This window comes from Dromaius novaehollandiae, chromosome 3 (genome assembly GCF_036370855.1).
Source record: "Dromaius novaehollandiae isolate bDroNov1 chromosome 3, bDroNov1.hap1, whole genome shotgun sequence".
Classification (NCBI taxonomy): domain Eukaryota; kingdom Metazoa; phylum Chordata; class Aves; order Casuariiformes; family Dromaiidae; genus Dromaius; species Dromaius novaehollandiae.
Genome location: NC_088100.1, coordinates 55999495 through 56023502, shown reverse-complemented (window position 1 = coordinate 56023502; position 24008 = coordinate 55999495). Strand labels below are relative to the sequence as shown.

General features: G+C 40.6%; 1 protein-coding gene across 1 annotated transcript in view; it reads left to right on the top strand.

Moving 5' to 3' along the window:
* The window catches only part of MAN1A1 (mannosidase alpha class 1A member 1), a 147161-nt gene extending 142368 nt beyond the window's left edge, over positions 1 to 4793 (top strand). The window contains exon 12 of the mRNA XM_064508926.1: positions 1168 to 4793. Coding sequence (XP_064364996.1) covers positions 1168 to 1294 — 127 coding nt within the window. The 3' untranslated portion in view covers positions 1295 to 4793. The remainder of the gene's footprint in view (positions 1 to 1167) is intronic.
* The last annotated feature ends 19215 nt before the right edge of the window (positions 4794 to 24008 follow it).

The following is a 24008-nucleotide window of genomic DNA, read 5'->3' as shown; positions in this document are numbered from 1 at the left end:
ATTTAGTACACAGAGGACTGTTATTAGGCTTGTATTGTATATTTTTCATTTTAAAACTACAGACTAAGAAAAAAAGGAGTCAACCTGCATGGTAAGCTCACACAGCCTGATAAGAGGAAAAAAACAAAAGCCTTCATTGTCTATCACTGTATCCTAATTTTTTAATGAAATATAGGACATTTTGTCTCAATCTCTTCAGTTTTTTTACTGTGCAATAGTAAGCTGGAAAGCACAGAAAGAAGTAATTATGCCATTTCAACAGAGAGCATATTACTAAAGTAAATGGGATGTATGAAATACATACATATAACTACGTGACATTTTTTTAGTGTGTGCAGACAATGACCTGCCTCCAATACATCTTTTACATTGCCATATCAGAATTAGACCAAGTAAAACCCTCAGGGCTTTTTTAGATTTTGCTTTTAAATATCATGAAGCCAGCAAGGTTTCTGATTTGCAGCTGTACAGATTGAAACCACTTGCTAAAGCTGCAGAAGGTTGGTGATTGAGAAAAAATAAACTTTAATTTGCTAAGCTGACTTTCATTCCTAAGCAGACTTCTGTATTGGTGCTATAGTAACTACTACCTTTGTACTGTGAAAATAAGAAAATGTTGCATTTGTTTACTACTGTTTTTAATAGACCCAACCCTCCTTAGTAACTGGCTATCTAAGACTGGACAATTGCTAGTTTTATTCTTTAAATATCCTAAGCCAGATGTTGCTCTCAGAAGTCAGACAGGATTGGACTAGAGTATTTTCACTCCCATAACTTGATATATGTGGACATTCAAGGGGAAAAAAAAACTTGCTATGGTTGTATACTATCAAAACAATAGGTAAAAAATTTACTAAGGATGAAGTGGAAGTGAAGTGATATTTAACGTTGAAAGCCTAAACTTTACTTCTTTGTCCTCTATGAGGCTAGAAGAGTTCTTTCATAGGTCTGCAGTTGCTGTTGCCCTTGAATCCAGTCTGAGTTGCAGTTCCAGTGCTTTGTGCTGACCATTATTATGCTAGGACTTACTAAAGTATTGTGTTTGGTCAGTTCAGGTGTGTTTCCACTGATACATTCATCTGTAGAAGCTGGATGTTTATTTTTGCCTAAAAGCTATTTTAGTTTCACCTCCCTGATGTAGGCATGTTACCTGCTTTTTCTTGCCAGGTACTTATATTTGCTGTTTTCTGAGGATGATCTTCTTCCATTTGAACACTGGGTCTTCAACACAGAGGCTCATCCTCTGCCTGTTCTTCACAAAGATGATGGAAATAAAGAAGAAAACCAGAAATAGATCATGATTAAGCTACATATTGTTTCATTCCTTATGTTTCTTTCCAGGACTGGGGCACACAATTTGTTTTTAAATTCCTGAGTTAAGTTTTTAAATCAAGTGTTTTGCAGTCTGTTTTCTTTACCAGTAGATATTTGTGAATGGACCCAGACTCACGATAAATCATCATTCGTCTTATCCAGCTGAACCACTTCTTAGAAAAGAAATACAACATCACATCTCTCCTGGTTTTGTTAGGCTGCAGCGTCATCTTGGCCACAAAGAACAAGGGTCTGCATATTCCTTGTTTCCTGTTATGCTTTTGATTTGACTGCAAAATTCTTTCCTCCTCTGTGAGGAGATATCTGCTTTAAGCTGTAATATTTTGCCATGTTGCAAAAAGCCATATTGAATTAAGTATAAAGAGCTTTTTTTTCTTTTTGTTTGTTCTATGTTAATTTGTTTTGTTTGTGCGTCATCCCAGACAAATCTTGTGACTGTGACAGCCTCTTCTTATGCGGGTCTATCATTATTTGGTAAAGTATCTGATGTATTTCATTGTCAATGAAGTCTACAAAGGACTATTTTCATCTCATGCAGACATGACTGTTAGAAATTGCGGTATACGTTGAAGTTATTCTAGATAAGTTTTTATGAATTTAGCGCGTTCATTAGCAGACCTTAGTTTTCAGGGTTTGATTAGAATATTGTTATAGACCGAATTGTTTCTTCCCTTTTGTAGTAGTTATTCTCATCTGTTTAGTCAGGCTAATATTCAGTAAAATAAGACAGTCATTTCTCAATAAGTAAGGGAGTCTTTTCTTCTCTGTGAATTTAGTCCAGCAGCTTTCATATGGTTGGACTGCAAAAGAAAAAAACAAAAAAACTCAGTGACGTTCTTCTCAAAACTGAGCTGAGAATTATTCCAGAGACAATTTGTTTGGATTTGGGTGACTTTCTCGAACATTAGTTCAGACTGACACAAGCCCTCTGGGTTTATTGTCACAAAGCAATTTAATGTATTTACATGAAAAAAAAATTAGAATTCAGATGCCTTGAAGAAAACTTATCTCCTTAAAAAAATGTAATCATTCATTGCAGAAGTTATCCAGCATAGAACAAAAATTTTTGAAAGCACTAACAGTGCCTTCTCGAAGTGACAGAAATGCAGTGTGTTAAACAATATTCCTTAGATTAGAGGCCCAGTTTACTAAGAAAGGTAACAGCTTTGCCAAAAATGTTCTATTTAATGGCATCACCAAAGGGTAAAAATCAGGCACAATTAATTCCTTTCTCACTTTTTAAGTGCAGTTTGGAGTGTTTTACATGATTTTTACATCCATATAGATTTTCATTTAGTGACAGGATGACTTTTATACATTGAGTAGGAGGATATAACACCTGAGGATGTAACACTTGACTTCTCATCCTGAGAAAGTGCATTAGTAGCTGATTCAACTGCAGCAAAGCAAACATGGTTCTGAACAGCACTCATCTTTAAAGTTATTTAATTAGATCTCATGTGTCCTGTAGCTAATCACAGCTGCGGAAGCACATTTGTTTAGGCATTACAAAATGCATTTTACAGAGAGCTAATACGACTTTTTTCCATACTGATAGAGGTCTGCAGTGTAGGCTTGTCTTAGGTAGAAGCCAGGTGCAAAGATAACTGACTGCATTTTTATGTACAGCAGCTGGAGGCAGACCCGTAACCTTTGCATCCTGGAGCGGGCAGAGACAGCACTGCCCACCCAGTTCCACTGCAGAGCAGGGAGCACCCACTGCGTAAGTGGCCAAAGACATAAATATAGGGGGCATTTATATAGGGGTCTTGCGTGGCACCATTGCTGCCGTTGCAGGGCAGGCAGAGCTGCGCATTCACCCTCAGAGACTAGCAGAGGCCCCCTGCGGAGCCTGCGCAACCCACAGTGGGGAGCGCTGATCCAAGTGTATGCGCATCTGCCTAAAGAAAAGCCTGCTCACATGGACTTGGGACTTTTTTCCTTTAGTGCTATGATTAGTTTGGAAAAAAAAAGTATGGGTTCTCTCAGAGGAATGAGAGCAATGTATGTCACAGTAACAGTTTCAGAACTCGTGAGGATGAAGTTTGGGCTCTCCTCCATGGAAAACCAGAGCTCCTGCTTATTTTGATACTCCAGAATTTGTACCTTTGGAGGACTATCATATATCTTGGTGTTTCTTCAGAAACTATTTATAAGGGAGCATTTTTTTCCAGGTACCACAGAGAAATGATCACTATGGAATGAAACTAAATTCTCTTCTCCCTTTAACAAAAGAAAGTAGTAATATTTACTTTTGTCTTAATTATCTTTATCTCTAGGGTCATTTGCTGCTGGCTACCATGATTGTGCACATGCTGCTATAGGCTTATGTCAGTTAAATAACTACAATAGCTCAGAAAAAATAGTCTTTGCGAAATGTGTTTTGTAAGCCTGTTTTTATATGGTTTTCTTGACCAGCGTCTGCTTCCCCTAGATGTGTCTAGTGATCTTGTGCTCACTCAGTAAGTTTAAGAGAAACAATGGAAAATCAGATACCTATTTTCCTTGTTTCAAAAAGCAGGCCAACACAAAACTCCTGTATGCATTGGGTTCTGTGTACTTAGATATATGTGTTATGACTGTTTACTCATAATACAGACATTCAGTATGTCTTTTTATTTTTTTAGTTTAGGAGTTATGATTTGCAAGAGCACAAATTTGATGTGACTGGTATTGGTATTCAGGTTGTATGTACAAACTGCACTATACTGTACTTTTTGTAAACTAATGTAAGTAGACAAGAAGATTGTACAGCGTGTAGATCTGCCAACTGTAAGAAAAAAAATCTTTTCATAAACTGAGAATATATTGATTTTATTTCCTTTTTTTTAAAAAAAAAAAAAAGAAACCCTAAAACACCAAAGTTAGAACAGCCGTTTTGAAACAGTCAATACTTAGCAGTGGTTGCTAGATTGTTGAGAAAACACTCATTCGACTTCCCATTCACTTAACCAGCTGTGTGGAAGTGGCTAGTGGTGGTCACTCTGTGTACCTGGTTGTTCATAAAAGCAAGAGAAGTTGCTTTACTGGTGGGGCAGGGAGGAAAACTTTGGAGAAACACACTGCCTATGCTTCCTTCATTTCTTTGTAGCATAATAATGTAGGTAAATCTACATAAGTTAACTCCTAAGAGGTGAATAATTTTAAATGACACCTATATTATTTCATGAAAACAACAACACTGTTTTGATAGTTTGTGAAATAAGCATTACATGTGTTGGTTGTACACAGATTTTTGCAATGCCCAATAGTTCACTGTTTTTATGGTGACATCATCATACATACTATCCATTTCTTCGATGCATTTAAATTGTTTTTGATTTGTACATAGTCCATTTAGTCTTTTCACCTTTATATAAACTCTGAAATTATGGAATACATAATAGATCAAGATGCTTAATTTTTAAGAACTTATATTTGTAAAAATTTCTCTATTGTGAATAAAGTCTTTTAATATATCTCTTCAATTTGTTATAATTTTTTCCTAAATGTATTGCAGAAGTAACATAGTCCTGTTTGGCCGCTGTTCTCATGAGTTTTGGTGAGCAGATTGGTTTAAATACAGATTAGTACTCTGTTTACTTGTCAAGATACTGTTGTTAATAGTCAGTTCATGTTTGTCACATAGTGTACAGAATTACTATCACAGAGATCAATTTCTAGAAATTTTTACTAATAGTCAGCCGTACCGAATGTATTTGAGTAAAAAGTAAGGCTACTAATAAAGAGCAGGAAATTGGGAAGACAGAGGTGGCAAGTGGTAAGCGAAACGAAGGTCAGTCACTCAAATTCACGTTCCATACAAGACACGCGGGCTTCAGCTAAATGCCATTTAGGAACAAACACTGGGGCGGAGATGCCGAGGCTGTCACAGTGCCCAGTGCTACACGGCCACGTAACAAAACACTACCATTAGGCCACGCCATGGGGGAGATAGGAAGAGTTGTCATAGGAACTATAACTACGTTTTGTGACACAAGGATGTGTCATTAAAATCTCTGATCTAGATGGTGATTTAGCAGCCACATTTCATAGATAACCTTGTTTGTTTTATGATTAGTAGAAAGATCCAAAGATAAAAGTGAAATAAACTGCTGTGATTTTACAGAACAGTTTCAGAAGTCTCGATTCCTGTCAAAGGATTTACTCATTAGCCCTGCTTAGGAAGTTTTTGAGGGTAGTGATTAGTCAGATGTGGTGTCTAGTTTTTGAGCATAGGTACCAGTGGGCAGCTATCCTTCTAGGGGTTACAGTCCCTTCACGGTAGCTGTTTTTCAGGACTGCACAAAGTGCTATGAAACATGACCTGATGCAAATCTTAGTGAAGTGCATTATTTGCAAGAGATGTAGCTACAAGTCTGGATTAGAAATTAGACTGTGACATGCACATCTGGTCTCTTGCTTGAGCAGTAAGTGGATGTTTGGTTTGTTTTTCTGCAGGGGGAAAGGAACTAGCAGTGAGTTGAGAATGACTAGGTGAAGAAAAACCCGAGGATTTGCCTCACTGTCTGTATTGCTCTATGGCCTTGCTCTAGCACAGGTGTAACACAGCACTCATGTGATGCCATCTGCTGTGGGAACAGCCCTTCATCTGATATGCCTTAATCTAACCTTAGAATTAGTCTGTCCTGGTTGATCGCAAATGCTGGAGGAAAAATTATACAGCAAAAAAGCAGCCTACCAAACCCAGGAAATGGGCTCCCAGACTCAGAGTGTCTATCTGAACACTGGGAAAAAAAAAAAACATAAAATGCAGGGGTTTTCTACCTTCTGGTTTTGTTTTTAGCTACACAATTGGTGGATGGTGAAAGTCCCATGGTTGCAGAACTGCTCCAGTTAGAGAATAACAAGAGGGTGTTAGTATTCAATGGTACTTCAAAAGCTGTGAGTTTGTCCCTCATTTCTCAGGTATCAGCTTTGCAATCTGCACCAGCTCTCATCCTGTGATTAAAGCCACCATCATCAACTTTCCTTTTGGAAGTCTTTCTGTGAAAGTTTCATGTGCTCTTCAAACTCTCTACACCTGCTTTGTGGCTGATTTGTAGATGGTTATTTGCCTTCCACAGTTCAGATACTGACAGCTTACAGGAGGATAAAGACCTCTCTCACTATTGATCCCCACACACACATACATGCTTAAATTGTGCATTGCTTTCACACCATCAATCAGAGTAGCACCGAGCTACCATTATTCCTGAGCACCTCGAGAGAGAGAGAGAGAGAGAGAGAGAGGGGAAAAAAAAAAAAAAAAAAAAAGACTTATCGTAGGAGATGCACATGACAGAGGAGCCCAAAGTTATTTCAGCCATGTGGGATAGTTAAAGGATTCTGATGCTGCAATACTGATCCTACAATATGGCCCTCCAGCTGTGGAAAAGGCCAGGTTTTCAGTGTGGTGGGCAGCTCTGGCACTGGTTGAACTCTCATCTGGCAGTGACCTTCAAGCATGGTCATGCTCATAAACTACATGGTCAAAGTTTTTCAGCTTTCTTTCGTTGCTCTTGAGATCCCACAGCTGTGATCCTACCTCTCTTTAGCTAGCAGTTCAGATGTTATAATCCATCTTTTATCTCTAGTCAGAGCCTACAAATAACTTCTACCTGCTAAACACTCCCTCTTCAATAACCACTACATTTCCTCCTAACCAACTTTCTATTCTGATGTTTGATCTGGGAGGTACCTCAGCTGGCATAAAATATTTCTGTGCTTTAGTCCTGCTTTTCTTAATCCAGCATTTTATGCTTGCTACCAGGGACACAGCTGATTCGCTCAGTTCTAAGTATTTAAAGTCCTTCCTGGTCCCTCACAACGACGAAAGCTGCCCATTCTCAGCAAGGCACAATCTCAGAATTAGCTCTTGTTCTGCTTGAATCTTATGCGTCATTGCTGCTTTCTCCTAGCATTTTAAACCCCTCACTGTCAAAAATAAAATAGAATAAAAGTCAGTTTGTAGCTTTGCTTCTTTCACAAATTTTCTATGTCCAGTTGTATATTCAACCTTATGTGAAAAATTGTTGCTATGCACTGTGAAGAGCTTTATCCTTAAGTTTCATCCCTTTCCCTCAGTTTACAATACTCCCCCTTTTTTCAAGGGTACAGTGCAAAAAACTGCATAACACAGGGGCAAAGTCATGGATGAACGAAACTGTACCAAAAGCAGTACTTACAAGGGTTTTGTTGTTAGGTGGGTTTTTTTTTTTTTTCTTTCATAATTTGATTATCTTTTGGCTACAGCTTTCAAAATGGTCAGCCACAGTTTCTTTCTGTTCTATTTGCTTCTGGTTTTCATGCAATTCCCACTTCATCTTGTATGGGCACTGGTGTTTCAAATGCCTTTCCTTAGAAATTTGCATTAAAAAAAGATTGTTTGGCTAGTTGTTATCATTGGCAAGTTAAAAACAAACTTTGTTTATATTACTTTAAATATTGAGCAACAATTCCGTGGTACATAAGTAAACAGAAGCAGAACTTACTCTAAAAATATATTTTTCATGTGCCGTTCCAGACATCACAGTTTATATTAAACACCTTCTAATCTACAGCTGCACAAGAGTTACGGGATTCATCTCAGCTATCCTTAAAGACATCATCCCGCACTAACAAGGGCAGGAGCAGCAAATTAATCCTACAAGCTTCCATAGCCATTCTGGGAAGGACCTGAAGACCACCACATCACAGGAGAAACCTGAAGTGGTACATAATGACAAAAAATACTGCAAAAGTGCTTAGTAGGCCATTTCATTGGGAAAAGAGATTCAAACAACCAGCTCATGTGTCACAGAGCTCCCTTCTTGGCAATTCAGTAACCAGAGCGCTATTCCCTGATGTTCTTCCCACGCAAGAGGCTGTCTGCCACGCACCTGCTTTGCTGTCCATGCACATCGCCGGGTGCCCAGCAGCAGCGGGGGTGCCCCTGCAGCCCTTTGTGCCTGCCCAAATATCACTGCCACAGGGCAGACCCATGTCCGGGCTGAGACCTGGCCCCCTCAGGCTGTCCCCAGTGACACCACTGATCGGTAGCCACCCATCAAAAGCCTCTGCCCGCAGACTCTCACTTGCAATCCAGCAGAGCGCCGACTCTCATGCTTTAGCTTTTTAGTTCAGTATCATAAAACAAAAGGTTTCAACCACTCTGGAGTCTTACCCATTGAATTTAAGGCTGCACACATTGTATTGAAGACTGAATGCCTTCAGCACTTTCTGAAGCAATCTGAAACCTACCCAGGCATGTAACACAAGTGTGATTGATAAGGGAGAAGCCTCTATTCCCTGCTGTTACATGAAAAACTCATAGCAAAGCTAATTAGAGGAGTAGATTTGCTAATAGTAAAAACGATATTTCCCTGGGAATACACCAATTTCTGTGCAACTTTCAGTGACAAGTTTTTTTCTAACCAGCTGTCCCGATCCAGTATCGGGAGGGTTTTGTTACGATCCCAAGGACGAGATTAAGACGCTAAAAACCGGTCAAATATCGTACAACCTTTTACCTTTATTTTCCACGAAGTGGGGAGAAAAGGTCTGTGTGGGGGGAAGGCGAAGGGGAGGCAAAGGGAAAAAGGGAACAAGGGTAAGGGGAAAAGATAGAGAAAAGTTGGAAAAGGAGAGAAGCAGCTAGCTACCACCACTCCGAGGTCGACGATGTTCCACTGACTCCATTCGAATCACAGCTCAAGCTGGGTGCCTCCGACGAGGGATGAGGAGTGAGGGACAAGAGAGAGGGCGAGAGCGGGCGAGAGCCCAAACAAAGAAATCCCTCGGTAATTATAGCTTTTTCAAATTAAGTTTTCCCACCCCTCATGTGGTAGTTCAGACCAATAGTAATATTTGGGTCTGGGGTCTCCTGCTCCTTATTGGGTCTCATCACTGTCCCTAGGTAGGCCGTTTACTGTTGCCGTTTCTGCTGACAGGTGTGTCTCCATTCTTGGGTCCAGCCATTAGCTCTCAAGGTCCTGACAAAGAAGGTGATAACTCCAGCAATTAGCACTGTTTCAGCAGTGCACAGGAATGCAAATTGCTGGTAACGCCCTTATCATTCCCGCCTGCACCAGCTCTGGGGTCCTTTCTCACTGTACTAGGGAGTGCGGCCTAAGGCTTCAGCAAATTTAGCCACTCATGCCAAGCAGGTTTTATAGAAGTTGTGCTAAAAACGGACAATAATTTACAGTCCAGATCCCAAAGTCTCTGCCTGATTGTGGTCTCGTTCAGTGCAGGCTCGGTGTGTCCTGGGTGGTCGCGGGGAGACCATCTCAGGGGTCGCAGCAGCCCAGTCCTGTTTCCGCCAGGGACAGATGGCTTGTTCGGGGTTGTGGCCTGCCTGCACCCCATGCACCAAGAAATGGTTAAGGCAAAAAATTTATTCATCTGTCCGCCACACCAGCATTGCCACCTTTTGTCCGTCAAGAACAGCCAGAAGCTCAAGGCAGCAAGAAATGCAGGTCAAGTCACTGGTCGAAGTTGCACAGAGCCCAAACACTGTCCTGCAGAGCCACTGAGCTCTTCTTCTGCCCCTGTGTCCCCTCGGTCCCCCTTAAGTGCCACTTAACAGAGCAGACACAGCAATGTGTAGGTAGTAGGATGCTTAGAAGTGCTCAGCTAGAATAAAGTCAGGTATGGTTCTGTATCACGCACGATAGCCAGTAAATGCTACAGAGCTGAGAGCCGCCAGTGCCCTATGGAAAGCAAGCCATGCATAAGGCATGCTGGCATCAAGTCATTTCTCAAGCCTGAGAAACACTGCTGTTTTATTTTGTTCCAATAGTTTAACATTAAGTGGCAAATTGCCAAACAGTAGCTTCAAACATGCTTTTTCCATGGCCATTTACAGTGTAAAAGCACCTCTAACTAACTACAGTGATGCCTGTGTTTGGGAGTTACAGTACAGAGCATACAAATCAGAAACAAGCATGAAGAAATCAAAACTTAAGTAAGGCCAAGCAAAGTGAAGCTCACTAGCTGATAGCTGCTCTGATGACTCCCTATAAAATATGGGCCGAGCGTTAATCAAACGCTCATCAGAGCTGGGACCAGGGTGCTCCCCTCCCCGCAGCGACAAACTCCCTTCAGGACTGGAAGTCTCAGCGTAGACAAGCGTAAGAGTCAGCTTCAGGGGAGCAGGAGCCCTGATTTCTCAGCAGCAAAGCACAGGCTCTGTTATTACAAACTAATTTTGGTGACTTAGTTCTAGCGCAACTAATGCCAGCAGGAGAATGTATAGGAAAGGAGGAAAGTAATTAGCAGGCTAAAAGAGTAAGAACGTAAAAGAAAGATGCTAGGAAAAAGCCTGACAGCCTCTAAAGATTAAGAAACTTGTTATTTCCTCCTTCCCTCATGAAGCACCTTAATACTGTAAGTGTCGTTGTAAGAATATGGATGGACAGAAAACTAATTAAAATGCACCTTCCTAGCCCAGTGGGATACAGACTGAAAAAGGAGTTTATTATCTTATTGATCACCTCTCTGCCAACACTCGCAGACACAAACAAGGGGGTGAAGATAAGACAGGACCTCCATAATGAACAATTATCTGCCAGGCTTCTCCAAGGTCTCTCAGCAAGCAAGGAACAGAGCAATGCAAGAGTTTTTCTCCTGATTTCTATGAGGGCTCCTGACTACGATTGCAAGCTTTCTGCAGTAACAGTTCCAAAGAAAATAAGTTTATGAGTGAAAGCAGCTGGGGTTGCACCCCTATATAACATCTAAAAAACTACAGTCCAAATATTCCAAAAGTTCCCCATCTGTCCCGTGATGTCCCTGACAACAGCCCACGTCATGAGTACAAGCTTGCAGGCCCAGGGAGAGAGAGGACTAGAAGGTTGTTTTGCCATTTGTTTGGCTTTAAGTCTACTTTCTAAAATCTCCTTTAAGAACAGAGCGGCCACATATTTCTGTTGGTACAATCTTTTAAAGCCTCTTAAATAAATAAATATATAAATCCGTGATTATCACCAACAGTGTGAGCAACCAGAGGGTGACTCTATCTGCATTCTTCCGCCACACTAATTTGCCAAGAACTTAAAAGTGATGACCGAGCAAGGCATTTCTCCTTTCAAATTTATTCTGCTTAAAGAAAGTGGGTTCTTTTTTAGGTTCCTCTCCTACCACCACCATCACACTCCAATATAGACAGTGCTGAGCTCATTTCAACAGTAATAAGCTCAGCCCAGTGATTAAGGATGACACCAAGACATTAAGTTATTATGGAAAACTGAGGCTATACAGAAAAACAATCCTGTCCTTGAATTTGACGTTCTTGTCCAATGCTTCTCTCCAATTTAATAACCAATCTAGTATTCTTTGATTTTTCCTTAGGTCAGAAATTGAATACATTTGTTCAGTAAAGTGCTTTTGTCCATATCTTTCTTTCAAAAGCTGAACATTTCTCAAAAAAGAAAAAAGTGACTGCACATATAGATTCTATTAGTGTTTTATACTAAGACATATTTACAGATATAAACAATCCTTTAGCTACCCACTTCTACAGTACGATTTCTACCGTAGATCTTAGCATATAATTCCCAATTTCCTTCTGTTCCAAGGAAAAAAGGAGGAGGAAACACTCAGTCTCACATTCAAGCGTATGGGCATTTTCCGACTAGAGAGTTAATTGGCTGCCCATGGTCACAGCTTGTCTGGTGCACTAAATCTATCTTTATACCCGCACTATCATCAAGGTGGGCTAACTGTGGAAAATTTCTCACATCAACAAGCATTTTTCTTTCTAAAATAATTTATACGGACAGAAAACCAGCTCCATTTAAGTCAACAGCAAAGCTCCCATTTATTTTAGAGAAGTCAATTTTTCACCCAGAGAAAAGGATTTCATAGAATTTTACATGGAGATTTATGAAGCAGATATATCCTAAGGAACACTCTCTGAAAAGAAAGCATGGGTCCTCTGTCTTCTTTATATCCTATGGGTGATCTATTTTTCAAATGCTGTTATTGTAGGAGATAAACACTATGTCTAGATTTATTCTCTCTGAGCAAACTATCCATTTTCTTATCATTCAAAGTTATGTTGTACGTAGTGAAAACAGATCAGTGACTTAGATTCAGCTGTTTTGCTTCTTTAATTACAGTGTGCATGTCTTAACTCGAACAGCTCCAACAAAATTTGAAGCCAGATTTTCTCTTTCATTCATAAATGTCTGTGTATATCACATCTCCAGCTCCTTTGCTCTGCTTCTCACAACACTGACTGCCAACACAGATAAAGCAGAGTCCCCACCTTTCATAATTTTCATACAAAATCCTGCAGTCTCTTTCTATTTCTCAGCAAAGATTTAACAGCAAGTACAGTAGCAACTTCCCATTTTGTAAGACTACATTAATTTTGAAAAATACACTGCAGAATACTTAAAAGCATGCTGTAAATATTATATATTAAAATAAAAGTACACTTGTCAAATAGGAGACCATTTTCAGATGCATTATTAACAACAACTATTTATGCTCTATAATGCCATAAATGTAGACCAGGTTATACAGACATATTTTCTTCCTGAAAGTTTCTACAATATAAGGTAAACATAAATCATTGGACAATCATTCAAACAAGAAAAGGGCATAGGGAAATTTGTGGTGGAAAGATAGAATGAGTTTCTGAAAGCAGTGGGCTGCAAGGAAAGGGGCGAAGAGACAACAACATGGCTTTTACAGCCAGAAGCCACAAAACAGGGTAAGGTGATGCATTAAAACAATGAAATACTCCAGCAGGGAAAATAACGAGGAGAGAGATCTAAGGGGCGTGGGTGCCCCCAAGCCAAAACTGGTCTATTTAAAAAGAGCAAAAGCAAGTGAGCAAGAGAGAGAAAGCATAAGCGAGAAAGAGATGTCTTCACACAGGTCAAGAATTGAGTTATGGTGAAAATGGCACAGCTCTCAGAGATGCTTCCTCCTTTTCAGGGCCGAGTGGTGCAGAGCGGGCAAGCTCAGCAAGGAGGCCAGCTTGACATCCCTGCATCTCTGGGTGGCACTAATTTTTGAAATGTAGCATGAGAGTCAACCACTAGACACAGGACCTCCTTATTACAACCAGAAAAAAACTGTTACTCTGATATAGCCCTGTGTCTATAGGCAGGCGCTCCTCCAAGATCAGCCTCCCTTGTTGCAGTGTGTCCACAGGGTCTCTCCTCCTCTGTGGCACCTGCGGATGCTGCCTGCCCAAAAGGACCCGGTTGCTGGGGAAAGCTGAAACTATTCTTGCATAGCTTTCCCTATTATATTGCATTTTACATACACATTTTGTTTTTACAATGTGTTAAAACAACTAGAGAATCAAACAAAACCTAATGCATTCATAAAATAGTTTTCCCCACTGCAGAGATGGCAGTCGCAGCTTGTCGATTGCTCACCAATACAGATATCACTTAGCAGTTTCTACTGATCTCTCCGACTGTCTGCTCAGCCTTACACACTTCACAGCCTGCTTGAATCCCTCATTGGATTTGCCCTTTTGCAGTTAGGTGTCTATAGACTTTCTTCAAGTAAATCTAGAGAGATGCACACAGACCTCGTAAAGGTTACAATGGATAAAGATTTCCCCAAGCCCCCGTGGCTGATTCCTGCCTACCCAGAGCAGCCTCGGAGAGTTTGTACCATTACCTACATTGGAATACGCTTTTTAGAGCTGAACAAAATATCACAATCCAGCCTGCAAAGTCCCAGGCCAAAGCTGTTTCCAGTGCTTAGTGAAGAGCCCACAAAAACTACTGTGAACAAAATCATTTACAGATTTGAAACATGATAAACTGATTAAAAGCACAGAAGCAGCCACATCAATCTCTTTAGAGTAATTTAGGGAAAGAGAAACCCCATAAAAATGAAATCATAAACAAGATGATCACTATATTAATTACAGATAATACAAAATAATTAAATTTTGTCATTTTGATGAATGTTGTAAGGCTTGGCAGCTCTAGTTACATTATAACATCCCAGCTTCAAAGTAACAGATAGTAAAGACCTCTTAAAAACCAGAATGCCAGTAGAAATAAATCAGCCTTATTGTTTAGCACTCTTAGAAGAGTGAAAAAGTTAGGCAGAAGATGGACATTTTTGCTTTTTAATCCATTCACACCATTAAAGAAGTATTCCCAGTACTGTGGAACCACTGAATTTTTTGATAATCCCACAGAATTTCTATAAAGCATCCTCTTGAACCTGCTGAAAACAGAGGCTGAGTAACAGCTGATCCAGTTCATCCTTAAACCTCCTCTGTCCTCCCTGCCTTAAAAAACTAAACAAAACAAAAAACAACTTTACTTCTCTCCTTCACAGTGAGAGGCAAATTGCTCCAAAACCAATTTATGCAAATTCTTTAGTTATTTCACACATTTTTTGTACCCACCCCTCACCCTTGCCAGGTGTCTCTCTGTCTCTCTCGCTCTCTCGTTTCAGGCCATCTCTAGTCCTCAAAAGTTCATATATAGCCACTGTCCACCTGGTGCCACAGGACAGCCCTGCTCACAGGGACTTTCCAAAGATTTGCACTAGTAACAGGGGGAATTTTTTCTTGCATCGTTTTCCTCAGCCTCCTCTTTGCTTTGTGTTTTTCATAGGGAAGAAAGTGCTCCCAGGCACACTTCATTGGTACTTTCAGTCCAGCTTATTTGTCCAAGGAGGTACCTCAGAGGATCTTGTATTCATGAGCCTTATAATGCCTAGTCCCACAGGCCCTAATCTTTTTATCTTACTATTATGTATCTTTAAAACCAAGGAATATTTGCTTTTCCTTCAGGATTACATTCATCCTCTTTCCTACTCTCTCTGTCCCCAGGACAGATCTGGAGACTGAAATACACTGGTGGAGCAAATACAGCAGCCGCAGGAGCAGAACCGAGAGCAAAGCTCTTATTCAAACGTGGCACTAGACCAGCACCACACTGGAGTCCTGTCTGCTGCTGCGTCACACGGGGAGAACAAAACCCTTTACAGACTGGCCCAGGATTAGATCCATATTTACCGAAGGGAGCATTTACACCAGGCACACAAACGACTCACCTGAGGTTAGGCAGCCAGGCAGTCAAACCCCCTCAGCACAGCTGCCAACTCTCAATTCCACTCTGCTTTCCAGCCACTAAACAATATTCTTCCTCCCACCCCTGTGTAAGACATGAGCCAATTTTACTTTTATGAGACTAAATTACCCCTATTCATCTCCTGTCACGGTAAATGAGTTACTAGTGAATTCTCCCTTTTCTCAAAATTTTATTCACAAAGTCTTGTTTTTATAATTCCATTTACCTGTATGTGAAGAAATACATGCTGTTTATACAAGCATGAATAAATCAGGTATGATTTCCTCCACATTAAGCTGCTGTTTCTTTTACTGCAGGGGAAGAGAGGAACATAAGTAGTAAAATAATAATAATAATAATTTTTAAAGTACAGAGATTATGGCTAATATTCCTTAAATAAGAGAAAAGTACTTTCAGTTTCAGGAGGCAGGTTCAGAGAGGTGTCACCATGGAGTGATAGCAATAGCACACTTCTCTCAACATGTGGGGCCAGAGTCAGGACGCCTTCTGCACCTGCCCCTTTTTTCCTACCAGGGAAGCGAGGAGACAGGATACCCAGAAGCCAAACACACAGCAAGCAGATGCATGTGGAGTGGTCAGGAGTCTACAACATAGTGGAAGACTAAGGATAAAATTAAATAATTTGAAAGGTGCAAACAAATACTCCAAGGGATACTATGAGGTACTTCATGTTCATCTTTCATTTAATACTTTTTAATGCATCCAAGATGCATTTCAGACCTGCCACTGCTGAGCAACCCAGGACCATGCACTTTGAGATAGGAATGCACCTAAGTGATCAAGGCCTGACAAAGCTCCTGAAGAGCAGAGTGAATTTTTAGGTATGAGCCATATGATACAGGCATTTAGTCCGTCTGTGTTAGTTTGTCCCTCTCCCAGGGCTTTCTAACCCATCATGCGGATTTAAACTAAGCCTTTCTCCAAGGATGAAGTGCTCAAGTACCACTAACAACTACATGCCTGTAAGTAAGTCCTAAAAAATACACTTTTTAGAAAAGGAGAGCCCATTTACAATAGCTACAAACTTTTGATTCTATCGGATGATTTTTCAACAGTCAAATGCAACAGGTTGCCTATCACTGCTAAACACTTTGCAGGAGGAAAGCTGAAAAGACAAAATGAAGTAAAGCAGACCGAGGCACACAACCACATTAGTTGGGGCATGCCGGAACAAAAATTACCTGGCGTGTTCAGATGGGTAGTCTAGAGGCCAAAACTGGCCTACTCCAGTTGGGGGTGGGGGAGCAGCTGGGAATATGGAGCTACTCTTCTTTTAGCAAAAATAGTGTCTGAAGAGCCCAATACCTGCCCAATACGTCACCTGGAGCCTGGCCCTGGCCCAGCGGCCCTGGGAGGCAGCATGGGGGTGCGTGGCAGGGGGCAAGCCGTCCCGATGCCAGAGAGAGGACGGGGAGCTCCTCAGTGTCCCTACATGCAACTCAGTTCTTTTCACCGTGGAGGAATGCCCAAAACGTGCTGGGTGCTTTTCCCTAACCAGAGCGAGCAGCAGCTCCTTCCAGTAAAAGTTTACAGTTTAGGAAAATAAGAACAAAAGCTCAACTGCTAAATAAGCCTCTTACATGCCTGTAAGAATTCTGTTTTCCTGCCTTGTGGCCTTTTTCTGAAGTTGAATTTTCTTCCAGAGGCTTAGAAACGGTCACAAGAGGCCACATCAGCGTTCGTGTAGCCAAAAGTTAACAAAGTCCTGGTGAGAACCCTGCAGAGGAGATGAACCTTAAACAACTGCTTCTCCTTCACTGAACAGAATTAGGGAGGGCCTTTGGAGGTGTTTGGGTTTGAGCTTTATTTTAAGGCAGGTAGGGGAGGAAGAGAAGGGTGTCTTAGTAAAAAAATAAGTCCACTACAGTGCAGTGGACTTTGATCCACGTTTTGATTAAAAGCTTGGGAATTCAAAGTAACAGTGAATGCCAACTGGAAAGCCTGCATTTAACTGAAAAGCGAGACCAGTCCAGAGCTTTCCAAAACCATCACATCCAGTAGCCCCATGCAGGACACAGGGGAACGACGCAGACCTGCTCAGCCACCCGGGCTGTCAAATGGCTTTCATTTACCCGTGCGCAAGAGTGGCAAAGGTGTCGAGCCAACAGACGACGAAAAGGCGGGAGGAGGAGGGCAGAACAACAGAGGAAACAGATTCTTAAGAATAATTCAATTTAGAACATAAAATTAATCCAACAAAATAGAGGAACAGATGCAAAGGGAGTTGAAACTCCTTCTTGGATTATATCCCCTCAACTTTACCATACTCACAATTTGAATATGATCTTATTTATTCATAATGTTGAAACCATATTAATTAAGCAACAAAATACTCCAGACAGCTTATTGTTAGGATTATTTACATAATGTGTGTATTAAAGAGGGAGGAGGAGAAATTAATGGCTCCATCTTAAGAGGTGACTAAACGCTGGAGGAAAAATTCCTGGCTTTTTATATCATGATGGAATCCTTTTGCTGTTGGAGCATTGACACAGACATTTTTACAAAGAACTTTTCTAGTTAAGAAATGTACTTATATGAACAAACATTTGGCTATCTCAACATTGCTGCTATCTCCCATACAAATATAAGAAAGCCAAGGCAAAGCGAGAGGTATACTGAGAGCCAAAATCTTTTCTACAGCTCTGACAGCATTAAGTAGCCTAAGTCAGTCACCTACTTTAACCACAAACTGATTGTTACAGCTGTGACAGATACAAATCCAGATAAGCACCATGGGGAGATTGCCAAAGAGTATATTTGCTTTAATATATTAATAATTCCACTTAATTCCATTTCCACTGCTGCAAGTGGAAGAGGTATCATTCTTTGCTGTGCCATATATCTGATGTATGACCTCAGGCAGCTGACTACAGTTCTCAAGGACTTTTCTTTACCTGCAGAAGAGAGGACTTTCTTCTTACCAGCAGAAGAGAGGTCTCACTGCTAAGCTCCTCCTGGCCGCTACCTTCTGGGGGCCAGGCCTGTCTGTTATTATACAGCTATGTTGTACTGGACCTGGCTGAATTTTGCCTGTAACTTCTATGTGTCACAGGTTGCTTACAATTAAAAGCAGGGATGAGAAGGTGTTTTTCAACAGATGCTTACGTGAGTGTTTGGGGTACTAGGCAGCATGAAAGTCCTTTTCACTGTCCGTGCAAAAAGGCCTCTTACTTTACAACTCTTGTGCTATCTTCAAGGTTAGGGGAGGTAGATCCAGCCCAGCAGAGATAAGCATGAGCCCTGCTCACGTTAAAGCTGGATTCAGTTTTGAGGGACATCACTTATCTCTAAAGAAGTACTTAACAAGTACAGGTCAAGCCAACAGCCTGTGCATTTACTAACAACACAGCTGTATCTGTGCTCCAGCTGCCTAAGCTGTTTCTTAATCATTTTCTTTCAAAGAGGAAAGTACTACTACCACCCGAGCTTTTCTTTGTAGTTTTAGCCTACCTAATGCTGTGAGTCAGCCACTCCCTGCTGAGAAATGAGGAACGAGAAGATCTGACTGTTGCCCCAGCAAGTACATATGAAGGAGGAAACTGGATTCGTAACCTAATTCCTTTCTCATGGACACAGGCTTACTGTTCATTATGAACATCAGCAAAACAAGAGAGGTCTCTGGATTTTAACAACTTCACTGACTAATTTCACAGAACTTTAGGACTGGGTGAAAGCAAAAGAACACACCTGCAAAAATATAGGTTTGGTTATTTGAAAACACTTCCCTTTTCCAAACATAAAAATTTACCCTTATCTTGGGATTAGAGGTATTAAAATATTTCTCCCCAGCACCATCACTCCTATCAGTCTTCTTTAGGACAGAGGTTTGCTTTTTTTGCGTAGATATAAGCACCTTGCATAAGGAAGATTCAGTCATGCTGGGAACCCTATATAAGTATGTGTGTGTGTCTGTGTGTGTGTGCATGCGTATATAATGGTAGTTAAGAGTGAAGATTTCAACCTTGCTGTGGACAAACTTACTTTCTCCATTGTACAGTCTAGACATATCTCTACTCTTGGAAGAGAAAACTATTTTATTGATCTGCCTTCAGAGACTAATTGAAGTAAAAAGGTTTCAAAGGGTTGGTAAGAAAAAAAAAAAAGATTCAGCCACCAGGCCATTACTGACAATATGCTAGGATGCTGCAGTTATTCTGTCTAGCTTTTGATACAGCAGCTCATAAAGATCTTCTTCCCTTGAACAGAACAGTTTCATGAATGAATAAAAGAGTTTCTATCAGAGCAGGGGATTACCAGTCTAACCCGGCTACCTGAGAGGCCCAAGTCTAAATGCTATTTGCAACTGTGTCATTAGACAATAAGGAATTAGAATTATTCAGTCTGTCTAACCTAACCTCATTACAGTGTCCACTAGGAATAATTATTTCAAAATATCTCTTGCTGTTCAGAACCTAAGGGCACAATTTCCGAGTCTTCCTGAGCTTGGCTCAAATCACTTCCCTAAATTCTGAGGAGCTGCTCTGGCTCCCAGCACAAATTGAACCCACCGAAGAACTAATCTTATTTGCAGCAAAGAAACACAGGTGGCTACTGCTGCATTCATCCATCTGCCCGTCCCCAGTGAACATCATCATGCCGCAGCCCGTGGCCATGTCGTTTACATTCCTTACCATCCCAAGGTGAGGAAATCACACCTTTCAAGCCAGGGCAACTCTATCACCACCAGATTGTTACAAAGCAAACATGCCAAAAACCAGGTACTTTCCTAATTTACCGTAGTTACCCTAGTGTAACCATTTCCTGCAGAAATGGAAGTATCATTATATGCAATTTACAGTTTTCTGTATGTTTTGGAGAAACACTCTCTTCCCTGCCGCCAAACCTCTGGCAGAGGAAGCTTTTCCAAAACAATGATTTATGTGTGGCATCATACTTCATTTGCAGAAGATGGTGCATTGGATATATTTCTTTCAACATCTTGTCTGTTTTGTGGAGATCAGAATGTACTTAACAAGAAATGTGATGTCAGATAAATAAACTACATAAAGTTCTGGCAATAGTGTTAGCATAACTGCAGGAGATAATCAACTTGCTGTTAAAAGGGTAACTACAGACTGAGTAATATTTCAGATTCTTTTCACAAACATAAAGTACAGTTCCAATGAAAATGTGTGCTGTGACTTCTGTCTGTCAGGTCTTGACTTGCCTAACAATTTTTTTAATAGAGTAAATTAGCCAGCTCAGAGCTGATCTTTGTCCTTTTGCGGATGTTTAATGCCTTCATGAGAAGATCTACACTGCTGCCATCCAAAAGGAGTTGAGGTAGAAGGTACCCTCCTCTGTCTTTCACATTCAAAAGCATGGTCAGCTGAGAAAAGGACTTTCATTATGAATAAGACAAGTGATGATGCTACGAACAACTTCTAAAGACTGATCGAAATCAGAAATAGAAGTGACAGTCAACCAGAAGAGGCAATTCTTCTCTCCAAATCATACTGAACTTCACTGGAGTTAGTCTACCATGTTCTAGTACTGTTTAAATGTGTGAATAATTCTTCCACACCTGAAAATTTTTACAAGTTTCCAGAACACCACATGTTCAGGTCAGGAATGTTCTTTTGCATTGTTCTGATCTAAAATCATGACTCATACAAACAAGTATATACATCAGTCCCATTTCCTGTAAAGCTACTTAGCCTTGTGGAGACAATTCAGAACTGAAAATCTCTCCTGGGATTATCAGGCATAAAATAATTTCATTTGCACAGAAAAACAGATTGTGATGCATTTCCTAATTAGCTAAAAGAGCACAGGAAGACAAGATGAAGTAAGCCAGTGGACATAAAAGCAAGATATAACTTCTCAACTGAGTGAAGTGTTGAGGTACTAAAGAAAATGAATGAGGGAAAAGATATTTGTAAAAGTCACCCATGGTTTGTGTGCATGGTTTCTGTTTTGTAAAGAAGCTCTTATTATAGCACAAGCCATGATATTTTACCCCCATGGCATTCCAGCAAGCACCATTTGGTAGTTGTTGTCTCAAAATTATAGTGATTTTCACCCTACATCATGAATGAATTATACAGGTCCAAACCACGTGACCAATTTGCAATAGTATAAAACTGATAAACACAAAACTTTTCTGTTTGAGCTTTAACCAAAGTGGTCCAGAAACTTTGGTGTGCCATTTGAAAGCTGAACTCTCACTCAGAACACAGGAGGCAAAGATTATATGCCTGTTAATAGGGGAAACAGGCAAGGCTCCTTGTCAAAGGTAAGCTAGCTGCTTTTAAAAAAGCTATTTTTAGACACTCATTCAGGAAACCCTTTATTGGTATTCTGGATGCTGCTTGAGTAATTCCATAATTCCCCTCACAGTTTTCCTCAAAGAACAAAGAAAAGGGTTCATGGATACTGTTTTGGACACATGAATATCCTTATAGCATGTTATCAATAGCCTAGCACCTTCATTTCACTTAAGGGCCAATGTAAGAGAGGGATAAAGGTTGCACTAGTTTTTCAAAGAGGGATGTAGATGTAGACGGGTTTTTTTAGGGGTTTTTGGGTTGGTGGGTTTTGTTTGCTTCTTTGTTTGTTTTTGCAAGTTTTAGTACTGCACTGGACACCATAAAATTCCAGCCTCTTTCAGTAGCACATTAAACAATTTGTTATCTCAGTTTCTCCACAGGGAGAAAATGCAAACACATGCATCTCAGGGCATGGTCACTTCCTCTCTACTATTTTTGGTACCACCGGCTTTTCATTCCTCCCCCAAGTTAGACCTGCTACAGCCTCAGTACTGTAGACACCTGTTTAAACCTCTTTATGCTAAGAGGTGTTCCTTGTTGTCAGAACGAGCAGTAATTTATAGCATTTAATAAATCAAAGATTTGTGATTGTCTTTTTAAAGGCAGCTTTTGTCTCTGCATGCATATACCACGTACATAACTAATGGTTTAATACGTTTTAAATTTACTGACTAAGCTTAAGTCAAACAATAAGACACAATTTGAAAAAATACCAAAACACACCAGGCACACAGAAGTTATTTCTGCCCTGTTGTGATACAAAACAAAAAATATGTACATTTAATTAGAAGCAATTGTGTGTGAAATGTTTTACAGCCACACAGCACTGCCATAGCCGGTAGAATATGCAAGGGAGAGCTCCGACAGCGCTGTACTGCCACCCTCTGTCCTTCTGAGCTTTCCTAAACACCAGCAGTTAATATTGGGATAGTACTAACTTCTCTTCACCCTGAAAACCTGCGAAGGTTACAGTCTACGTCATACAAGCAGCTGATGAGTTACCAGAGATGAGTTACCTTGTTCTGCTTCCCAAGCATAATAAGCCTTGTTGAACCTCCAGTGGTAGCTGTAACATTAGTGTTATTCATGGGACCATTTGGGAAGCCCTCAGGGTAAGAGCTCTTGCCTTAGAGGAAGAGCCTCAGTGAAGCAGGCTTGTGCATACCTGCAGCTGTGCTTAGCATGTCGAGAAAGGAAGAAAACCTGAAGCTGACCCCACGTTCACATGGGTCGGACTGCTTCCACTCTGGTGATTTTGTTTTAGTTTTTAAGGTCTATCTCAGTAGTCCACATTCAGTCTATGATAGTCTTTAGAAACAAATCAAATTAAGCATTGTTACATACATATGTTTGTAATATTTCAGAATATTCACAGTGTGTTTCTTCAGAGGCAAACAGTATTAGTCATGTTTGAAACAACTGCAGGAAAGTGCTTTCCTTTGCAGGGTAAAAGACCACTGTTTTGCAAGGCTCATCAGGGTAAAGAGAGGCTCAGCATCTTCTCTCCCACACTGAGGAGCACTGACCAGCACAGGAAGTTTTCTCTGAAGTTGAAAAATAGGATTATTTTGTCCACAGAATCCTTTTCCAGGCTGGCTTTCTGTAGGCGTTTCAGATGAATATTTGTCCCTTTATAAGGCACAGAAGATCACTTAACGTAGCCAGAGAACTGAAAATCCACACTGACCCTCAACCATAAAGTCAGAGGAGCAATATCTTAGCAATCAATTGGAAAGTGGTGTTTGGTGAACTAACTTCAACCTTACCAGCCAGTGTGTGCCTGGCTCTAGTCCTTAAATTCAATGCCAAGTAACCGTTCCGGTCCCACATTTAGACAAGTTCCATCAAGAAATCAAGAGTTATGACAGAGAGACTAGATTAATAAAATCTGAGCAGTAGTTATGTCAAATACACACCATTCTACCTAGCTATATGACAAGTAAAATAGCCATGTGGCTTGTGACGTGGGAGACCTGAACAGAACATGGACAGCCCCCAGATGTCCTCAGTCTGTTAATCTCAGCTGTCCATAAGAAATGTCAATATTGTTTTTGAGTGCTTCTGTCTGCTCTGAAAGGAGAGCATAAAGCAGAATGTGGAGCTGAAAACAAGGATAAATGCCAATAAGACCTTCTGTTCTGTGTGCTTTTCCCATGGGAAAGGAAAAATATGGACCTTAATCTGCTAAAATGAGCTGTAGTCTAGAGAAAGCCGAGTATTTCTCAAGAGGCTGCCAAGCATTAACAGTATTCTACTGTACAGCAGCAAGGTTACACTGAAAGGATTTCACACTGTGCTAGCAACACACCAGCACCATTTTAAGCCTAGAATTAGGCACACCAGAAATACCCTTGTGAAG